Raw genomic sequence first — 10,508 nt, forward strand, 5'->3', positions numbered from 1 at the left:
GTGTTAAAATTAATTAGGGCAGTATACTACTGGCCCCGGATGGAACATGATGCCAAGGCTTATGTTCAATAATGTGATAAATGTCAACGCTACACATCATTGGTACATCAACCGATAAATCCACTACACTCAGTTTTGTCGCCATGACCGTTCATGAAGTGGGGGATGGATATCGGTTCGCTGCCACCGGTCCCTAGTAAGCTAAGATTTCTTTTGATTTTAACTGACTATTTTTCTAAGTGGGTTGAAGTAGGTCCTTAACAGAAGATCGGCGAACACGAAGTGGTAGATTTCTTGTGGGAGAATATAATTTGAAAATTTGGATACCAAAAGAGATATCCTGCGACAACAGGCCAGAATTTATAGGCGCTAAGGTCATAAAGTTCCTTGAAGACTTAAAAATCAAAAGGATCACATTATCACCTTATCATCTGAGCACAAACTTTCAAGCAGAATCAATGAACAAGGTGATTATACAAAATCTCAAAAAGAGATTTGAAGCAGCCAAAGGCAAATGGCTCGAAGAGCTGCCAGGAGTACTATGGGCAAACCGGACAACGACCAAATTAAGCACGGGGGAAACTCCTTTCTCTTTTATGTACGGAGCAGAAGCCCTGATCCCGGTGGAAGTAGGAGAACCTACCCTGAGATATTTCTGAGCGGACGAAAAAACGAACAATGAAACAATATTGGTAAAATTGGAGCTGCTCGATAAACGCATGGACTTGGAACATATAAGGATGGCAGCCCAAAAGCAGAGAATGGAAAGATACTACAATCGAAGAGCCAACCTCCGGTATTTCAAAGTAGGAGACTTAATTTTAAGGAAAGTAACTCAGAACACCCGAGATCTCAATGCAGTAAAGCTGGGTCCAACGTAGGAAGGCCCCTACCAGGTTTCATCTATCACCGGAAAAGGGTCATACGTATTGGAAAATCAAGACGGAGTAAAGTTGGCAAGCAACTGGAACGTGGCACACCTCAAAAGATACTATTGCTAATGAGCCTCGCCTACACTGAAAGTATGTGCTGCACTCTTTTTTCGGTCGTCAAGTTTTTGTCCCAATTGGATTTTTCTGGCAAGGTTTTTAACGAGGCAACAATAGAAAGCATACTACGAAGGAAGCTTCATCAGTAGAAATAAGACCTTAAAACGACAAGGCATGTAAACAATGGATCATTACGGAGAGGTTAGATAATCTTTGGCTCGATAGCAAAAGTTTGTACGGAAAAGTAAAATTTGCTATCGGACAAAGGTTACTCGACCGTTCACAAGTGCAAGCCACTAGTGGGTTGTTAGATAGTCTTTGGCTCGATAACAAAGTTCCTAAGGGGAAATGAAGCTTGTTACCGAACTAAATATTATCTAACCATCCACTAGTGGAATCTCAAAAGGATCAAGACTTCTGGTGTTCAAATTCACATTCTTCGCATTCGAACACTAGGGAGGGGATGATATGAGGATACGACAATAATGACTGCGCGGCCCGCTCCGTAGAAACAAGTTATACAAGTTAGCCACAAGTAATGGCAATTTCTTTTTTAGCACAATGAATACTTATGTACTTTTGAAAATGAAAGGAATAAAGTAAAGTCCTTTTATTTTTATCTTGTTTCTTGTCTGAACGATGAATTAATTTTATCATTTGAAAGTTAAATAAGCACTTCAAATGCTAGTGCCGTAATGAATAAGAGATATCCTCTTCAAGAGCACCGTAAACATAAGAGGGCCCTCTCTTATAAAACCCTCACGTTAAAGGGTTGATTTCGGAAGAACTTATGCCCGGAAGCCAAATGCTCTTGGGGAAAAATACACCAGAAGCCTTGCACAATTTGATGCAAAGAGTAAAACTTGCGCAAATACTTAAACAAAAAGTATGCAAAGAGAAAAAATTACACAATATTTAAATAAAAAATTATTTCTATTCACAGCAAACATGCCAAGTAGCACAAATACAAAAGTACGGAAAAGAAAATAAAGAAAAAACTAAGCTACTGCATCTCCGGAACCCGGAGGAAGAGAAGCATCTGCACCCCAGGAGAAGTGGATGGATCCGCCGCCAGCTCAATATCTTGGACTTCACCATTTTGGCCTCCAGCATCATCACCTTTCGCTTATTCTTCAATCCCGAGAACTCGTAACCGGAACCAGAAGAGTCAGTACTATCAGATTAGGACGGAAGACCCCTTTTGGCAGTTGACTCCAGCTCACGGGCCTTAGCGATTTAGACATCAAAGTCAATGACACCCGCTTTGGCCTCTTCCAAGGTTTTTCTCCTTATGCTATACATAGAATAAGTTTTTTCGACAATGAGTGAAGCCGTTCGGCGTTTGATTTCTTATTTAAGTCGGTCAACCTCGGCAAAAAGGTTATCTTGCACGGATCTAGTGGCACAGAGGCTGACATAAAGGTCATGGACAGTGGAGCTGAAAAGTCTATTGTGCTCAATGGTCCTCTTATGCTTCTCCTCCAACCGGGCATACTTCTCTTCTACAGCAGTAACTTCTTCAGTTTTTGAATTAAGGCTTCCTCCAAATTAATCAATCTTTTTGCAGAGGCAGCCTCACGGTCGGGTGCAGCAAGAACGACATTATGGACTGCAACCCATTTGGCCCTAGCTTCTTCAAATTTCACCCTTAACTGGGCAGTCTCTTGGCTAAGGGTCGCCACTTCTTGCTCGCTTTGCTACAACTGAGCCTCCAATTCCACGGCCTCAACAGTCGTGTTTCCAGTTCTGAGAGGCCAGCAACTGTTTGATCTCACTCGGCCAAAAGTTTATCCCGCTCAAAGGTAAGTTCCTCCTTATCAAGAATTAACCTTTGAAGGCCCTCGGAAGAAAGGAAGTTGGCTTGCAAAAAAAAAAATATAAACTCAAAACCTTGTCATAACGACGATAGAATAAACAACAAAGGAAACAAAGATTATACCGCCGCTGCATTGTGCATAGCATTATTTAACAAACACTCTCCCGAGAGAGTTTGTATTTTATTCCTATCTTTTTCTGAAGCCAGAAGCTTTAGATAATTAGCAAGTTCTATCTACCGGGATAACAGATGGCATCCGGTAGAATCCGATAGGATGACGCTCCTCCTCCTTGGGGGATCTTCTGAGGAGGCAACATAATTTTGCCCCAAGTTCCCATGAATTGGGGACTGGGGAAGAAAGACATCCTCTTCTCGGGCAACCGGTGAAGAATGTGATGAAGTTGATGGCGTTGTAGGTTGAGAAGTAGCTGCGGAAAATGCAGTGCTGGTTGTTGGTTGCTCATCACCAAAGACGGAAGGGACCCGGTACTCAGCCTCACGGTCATGGCAACTGGGACTCAGAAGTGAGAGTTAGCATTTTCCATCATATCATACTCCCCCTAGAGTGTCGAGGCATCATCCTCGGTTGGTGTAACTAACTTTACAGATTGAGCATTCTGTTGAGTGGATAAAGGTCGTCGTTTTCTATGTAGAGAAGCCCCTCATCACTGGCTCCTCCATCATCATCGATCACCATGGTGTCTATGGCTAGCTCGGGCACGACGCTCATCACCACAATATCCGAAGATGTCTCGGGCGCGACACTCTTTGCCTTTTTATTTTTTCCCCCAACTGGGGAGGAGCGTCTCCATTTTTGTTGCTTGTTCTCAGGCCGAGGACTTCGAGAAGAGGCACTTGTACCAAAAGTAGGCCCGGAGACACCTGTTCGAGTAAAAGCCTCCTGCAACAGCCTTGTCGCGTCAGTAGTATTAGCCAAAACGTCCTCCTCGGGGACGACAACAGATCCCTGGGGTGGACCTAAATTCAACGGGAGAGAAAGGTTAATCAACTTCCTTATACAAAAGGTAAAAACAAGGTGAGTTCGACTTACCATAATTTTTGGCCTTCCACCCATATTTAATGGCCAGTCCTTTCCATGTGCGGGTCTCGGGCATAGTGACATCCAAAATATTCTGGACCCACTGGTCCAAACCTTCAATCATAGGTGGTGTCCACCGAGTTTCTAAAATAAGTGAAAGAAGAAGGGTGAGTAACAACATGGGGCAATCCTTAGTAGAAGAAAAAACAAACGGTGAACTTACGAGTACGATTCCATAATTCCGGAAAGGATTGAGTCGTGGCCGGAATGATGTCTCTAATGTAAACTGCAACGAATCATTCTATCCACCCACGGTCGTTGTCATTATCCATGCTGGTTAGCAGAGCATGGTGGCCATGTTTGCTGAAATTAATCATTCCCTCGCGAAAAATCTTGGGGGAAAAAGGTTCATTAATCGAGCCAGGGTTAGATCCTCTCCCATCTCCTGGCATAGACGCCGAAGACAAGGAAGTGTCCTCCACACAGAAGGACTTACTTGTGCCAGGCATACATGGTAACAGATGCAAAACTCCACGATAATAGAGTCAAGCTCCCCACTCATAGAAAATGGTCCCAAAGTGAAAGGATACGTATAAAAATACGTGACATCCTTCTTGGGCAAGGTTATCCGCTTCGTCGGGTCAGGAGCGATGATATTTAAATAATGGTAATGGCAGTCTTCCTTCACAACAGGAATGCTGGAAGGACGGATATAAGAAGGATACACTCCAACAGCCCACGTGCGAGGATTAACAGAATGGTACTTCTATTCAATGTCCTTAGTTATGACAAGGATCCTTGGAATGATGGTGTTCACCGTAGGAGGAGCAGCATCATCAGATTTACCTTTGTTCTTTGAGGAACTGGGTTTCTGGAAGAAGAGGCCACTGTTAATAGAAGAGAGAAAAGGGTTTTTTCTGAAAAAGAAGATTAGAGAAAGTTGAAGACAAATTCGAGTTGAGTAAAGAGAGTTTGAGAAAGTTTGGAAAGTTATGAAATATAAATGGAGAAGTTTGATGCGAGTAAAGGAATAAGCGGCTAAAATTGTGGCCATAATTACCTCGATAACCGGCAAAAATGGTGCTGAATCATGGAATGACACGTGTTCGGGGCATTAAATGCGGAGAGACGTGTGTCAAATCAACAGTCATAAACTTTATAGAGTGGGTCAGAAAATTTCCCGCCAAAAAGGGTATTTATACCAACTTCCCGGTGACATAAAGTTATGCCACCGGAAAGCAGAGGGACTATCTTTATAGGGTAAAATATGTTCATATTAAATGATCGCATGAGAAAGTGACATGTGGAGCCGAATACAGAAGGCAGTTGGGTCCGGAGGCAACGATCTCGTTTGTTATCAGAGAGAATGATATTCATAAAGGCGAAATAAATGCCTGTCACCCGGAAGCATTTAGTAGAGAATATTCTACAACATTAAGTATATGGTACGTTATTGAGAATATAACATTCACTGCCTACCGTTACATATTCTTCAATAGCCCTCATAAATGCCTGCCACCCTGAAGTATTTAGTGGAGAATATTCTACAACTTTAAGTATATGGTCCGTTATAGAGAATATGACATTCACTGCTTACCATTACATATTCTTCAATGGCTCTATAATTGTCATTATAGAGCTCATTATAAATAGTGAGCTCTATAATCATTGTACATGAGACAAATTTTCTGACAAGCATAGACTATACTGCATTCAAAGCTCGATACCATTTTACTTTCTAGCTTATTTACATTGTTCTTACTGCCTCAGGAAGCTCTGCTCCCGGGCTCAAGATCTCTACTGTCTTATCTTGATTTCAACGCTAAGTCTTATATTTTCGTCTAATTTATTTATCATTTTAGGATCAAATCGATTCACTTGTCTATAAACCACGTATAAATTTAACTATACCATTTTACGGGTAAACAGTGTATTGTCTCTTGTTTTTGTCTTTAAAGTCTTCTTTTATGCTTGATTTTTCGAGCTTGAATTTTTATGGAACTTTCCTTTTGTACATTTCCTAGCGGGATAAGGTCCAAAATTGCCCCTCTAGTATGGTATATTGTTTACTTCTGCTACCCGTTATACTTTTTGTCCAATCTAGCCCCTACCGTTAATCAAGTTTTAAAAATTACCTCTAACCCTAACATTTTGACACTGTGGCAGCGGACCCCCTCAATTTTATCCATGTCAGCTGCCATGTCATCGACCCCACCAAATTAAAACCCCACAGACCCATTACATTCCTCAGCCTTCAATGTCGCAAGGAAGCTGTTCTTCCTAAATTAGGTGTCGTTGTGGCATCATTGCAAACTACTTCACTTCAACGACTCCATTAAACCCTGTAAGGCGATTTTAGGTTAGTGATTATCTAACAAAAGCTCTAAATTATTATCAGTTTGCTCTAAATTATAGTCTAATAATAAAAATCTTAGTTTCTTCTCTGTTTTTTTTTGTCTTCGACAGAATCGTTCTTGTGGTTATTTTGAATGGGAAGATGAAATCTCCTTGAACAATGATTTGGTTACAACTAAAGATCTAACATTGTCTTGGGAATCAATTAAAAATAATAGGGATAAATTGAAACAAGAATTAATTACCATGGAGGCTCTACACCAAGCTGAAGCTGCAAAAGTAATGAAATTGGAAGAGAAGGTTTTGAAGACGAGGATGATGCTTATGATTTCATGGGCACTTTTTGTTGGATTATTTGCGGCGTCGATGATAAAGTAAATGTTGGTAAATCTTGTTGATGTATATTGTTGTGATATTTTTTTTAGTGAATATGTTTTGTTTTCAGTTTTCTTCTCGTTTGAAATTGGAAGAGAAGGTGTTATGTATGTTTTTTTGAGCCGTTTACATTAGTTAATGTAATCTTAGTTAATGTAATTCCAATATTTATGTATTTTGTGTATGTATTCGAGGGAACCGATTGTGATGAACCTGCTATATTATTAGTTGATGTTATGGGATGATGAACATAGCAGTTACAAAAGCACACAAATTGTATGTGTTGAAGGCATTGTCTCTGTCAAAATCTGGACAGTTTTTAATGGTGATGAACCTGCAGATTCCTAAATCTTGGACAATGAAGAGGTTGGACAACATCTATAACAATGAAACGAACACTTAAACCATTCATAAACTAATAGTTGGACAATGAATAACAATGAAACGAACACTTAAATTCATAAACTAATAGTTGCTTCATCACAAGGAGGTGTCACATTAACATCCCAAAATAATATCACAACCAAGTGACAACATAACATCCAAGTTTCTCCAACTAAACAGTCAAACTACATTAAACCCCAAACAAGGGGATGTCACATTATCACCGCAAAAACTTACACAACCAAGTGATAACATGACATCCGAGTGAACAGGTCACTAACTAAACAATCACACAACTAAAAATAACATGTTTACTTGGCTAACAGTAATTACATCACAACAAAAAATATACAACCATAATAGAGTTCAATAGCTCCACATTTCAGAACACCAGATTGCATTAAGTCTGCTTCTTCCCATTACCCTTCTTTGCTTTCAACTTGGCCAATCTTTGTTTGTTAAGATGGTTACCAGTAATAGCATTTTTTTCCCTTCCATTGCAGCTTCTTTGGTGAGAATGGAAGATTTGATGGCTCACTCACACTGCAGCTTCCAGATAGCATTTTTTCCCTTTAATTTTAGCCTAGTCTTTGCCTCAGAGATACTTCTTGGCCTTATAGCTATTTCAGGCTCTGTATCAAAGTCTGGGTAGTTGAAGTCTGGGAAGGCACTGCAGCTTGGTTCTTTCCTCTGCACTGAAGGGGTTGACATAAACAACAAGTTACTGGATTGACTTATTTGAGTAGGATGACTTGGCTGAGGGGCTAACAAAGGAATTTCCTCATTAGTGACTTCTTGTGGCACTGGTGCAGGAGAGGGAGATCTGGGTTGTTCATCATCAATAGCTTCATCAAGTAAAGTTCTCTTTCTTTTTGTCTGCTTTCCCTTCTTCTTGCCTCCAATGGGCTGCTTTCCTTTAGAATGCTGTTAGTAAGAAAGAAAGATTTTAATAGATGTTGAAAGAAAAAGAATGATAGAAAAAGTTATAGTATTGATTACCTTTGTACATCCTCTAGCATTGTGTCCAAGTTCACCACAGTTGTTACATGTCATTACCCTCCCTTTCCTTGACTGAGACCATTGCCCTTGCCTATTAATTTCCTCATTCTTTTCTCTTGTTCTCTTAACCTTTGGTCTCCTAGCCATAGTTACCAAAGGAGTTGGAGCCATGTATTATGAAAGGTCAATTTTCCAGAACTTTTCTCCTCTTATTGGTTGTAACTTATGTGAATAAGTTAGGAGATAAGCCTCTTTGGTAAGGTACCAATGAATCTGACTTAGAGGATCCACTTTCTTGTGCAATAACGCACAGATTGCATGAGGACATGGAATGCCACAAATATCCCATGCCCTGCAGGTACATTTCTTTAACCTCAGATTCACAATATGCCTGTCACTACTTTAAGTCACCTCATGTCCATTGTCTGTATTGCCATTAATATGACACTTCAATGCAATCCTCATGAATTGGTTGTACAACTCCATGGTTTTGGGACTGTACTCATTTCCCCATGTCATCACCTCAGCTTCGTGTTCATTTATCATGTTCATCACCTTGATTCCAATATCCTCAAGCATCTTAATGATTGGCTTGTGCCTTGCTTGCAAGATCCATGCAATGAATGACTCAGTCAAGTTTTTGTCCACAGACTGGTTCTTGCAAACAGTATCAAAGAATGCCATACTCCAACATTTTGGTGGATACTTTAACAAATCCTCAACAGCTTCCTTTCCATCATGCTCTACTTGACTCATACTCTTTATCTGATCTTTGAAGTCATCTTCATAAGTACTTCATGCAGCCCACTAAAGGAATTTTTTGTACTCACCAGAACCTCATCTCCTACACCAATTTGCTTCTATATGTCTTACATAGAATCTGAAGTGTGACTCAGGAAGAACAGTTTGGATTGAGTCAATCAATCCCTACAAATATCAGTAAATATCATCAAATAACAGTACAAAGAAACTAAGAAAATAGCTGAAAATAACAGTACAAAGAAACATTACATACCTTTTGCATATCTGATATAAATGTGATCCCTTTACCCATTTTGAGGTCTAGTGAAGTCTGCATGTGACCTAAGAACCACTTCCAAGTAAGTTTTGTTTCTTTATCAATAATAGCCCAAGCCAATAGATAAAAATGATTGGCAGAATCTTGATCAACAACCACCAAGAGCTGACCTTTGGCTTTCCCTTTTAAAAATGTTCCATCCAATCCAATGAAAGGTCTCAAACCATTCTTAAACCCAAACTTCATTGCTTGAAAACAAATATACATCCTTAAAAACCTCCTTTTGCCTTCTTCAAGAGCATCTTTTGATAAGTTAATTATCACATCACTCCCAGGATTGCTAAGTTTCAGTTCATTGGTATAGGCAACAAGCTTATTATATTCATCTGAAAAACTATCTTCAAGTTTCTCCAAAATTATTTTCTTTGCCCTTTTGCACTTAGATTCACTAACATTTACATTAAATGCAGCTTTCAAGCTTGCCCTCATCTATTTAACTTAAATTTTGGGATTATCTTGCAAGTCTTTTTTAAAGTAAGCAGCTAATTATATTTGCATCAACTCTTTGATTTTCAAATGCAGGTTCACGTGTGCTCAGGCTCTAAAGTCTTGAATTTAACCCCACCTCTGAAAAATCTTTAGATATATGACAAACAAAGGGGCAGTCACCAACACATATGTACCTAAGCCTTGCTATGCTACTTTTAACTTGCTGCAAGTCATATCCATTTGCAAGAGAATACATGTTGATCATTTTTCTAGTTTCAGGTATATCTTTAAATGTCATTGACCTATCTAACTCTTTATAGTCAGTTAACTTATCATTGATGTCCCTCTTCTTTTGTAAAAAAAGTTGCTCCAATCCATCAGAACTTAATTCAGGAGAATCAGAATCATTTTTCTCACTTTCATTATCACTACAAACAGTAGCAACTTCAACTTCAACTGTGTGTGACTCACTGTGAGTGACTATATTAGGTACATCAATTTCTGGTTCACACTCTTCTACATCAAATAAATTAATAACATTACACTGTTCACTAACAAAGTCCAATAAAGTCCTAATCCCAACATCCCCATCTATTTCATAGTATCTACCAACAAGACCCTTTACTATTAGTTATTTCACCCCTATATACCCAAATTTGGTATCATATTCATCAACTAAATCAGCATAAGAGAGCAAGTCAGAGTCATAACCTTTATTGATGTGCACATACTTCTCTTTATACAACAGACGTGGCTTACTAGTCCATTCTCCACCATGATGAAAAACTAAGTCAACTAGCACCATCTATAAAAGACTGCATAGTAACCATGAATAAAGTTATTCCAGCCTACCATAGTAAATGCATAAAGAAGTAACAAAGACAAGAGGTACAGAAATAATAAATAAACATGTAAGGGAAAGCTTGAATAAACAAAAGAGGGGATAAATAAAGGGAATAAGGAAAAGGTACAGAGGTAGATGAATAAAGAAACAAAATTGAATGAGGTACTATGATAAAGAAGCGGACACAAGCATGCATATGG

At 39.3% G+C, this 10,508-nt stretch overlaps 1 protein-coding gene across 1 annotated transcript; it reads right to left on the bottom strand.

The window, feature by feature from the left end:
* Positions 1-8,180: 8,180 nt before the first annotated feature.
* Positions 8,181-9,464, bottom strand: LOC107782194 (uncharacterized). The gene is made up of 4 exons (XM_016603048.2): positions 8,973-9,464; positions 8,831-8,884; positions 8,369-8,722; positions 8,181-8,309 (listed from the first exon to the last, which is right to left on the bottom strand). The coding sequence occupies exons 1-4, from the start codon at positions 9,462-9,464 to the stop codon at positions 8,181-8,183; spliced, it is 1,029 nt and encodes a 342-aa protein (XP_016458534.2).
* Positions 9,465-10,508: the final 1,044 nt, after the last annotated feature.

The sequence above is a fragment of the Nicotiana tabacum genome, chromosome 4 (genome assembly GCF_000715075.1).
Source record: "Nicotiana tabacum cultivar K326 chromosome 4, ASM71507v2, whole genome shotgun sequence".
Lineage (NCBI taxonomy): Eukaryota > Viridiplantae > Streptophyta > Magnoliopsida > Solanales > Solanaceae > Nicotiana > Nicotiana tabacum.

Excerpts from the sequence above, each read along its gene's own strand:
- LOC107782194 (XM_016603048.2), bottom strand. The coding sequence starts at position 9,464 with ATGAGGGCAAGCTTGAAAGCTGCATTTAATGTAAATGTTAGTGAATCT. Across the intron at positions 8,885-8,972 it reads TTATATCAGATATGCAAAAG|GGATTGATTGACTCAATCCA; the intron begins GTATGTAATGTT and ends TGATATTTGTAG. Across the intron at positions 8,723-8,830 it reads AGTCACACTTCAGATTCTAT|ATAAAGAGTATGAGTCAAGT; the intron begins GTAAGACATATA and ends TTCAAAGATCAG.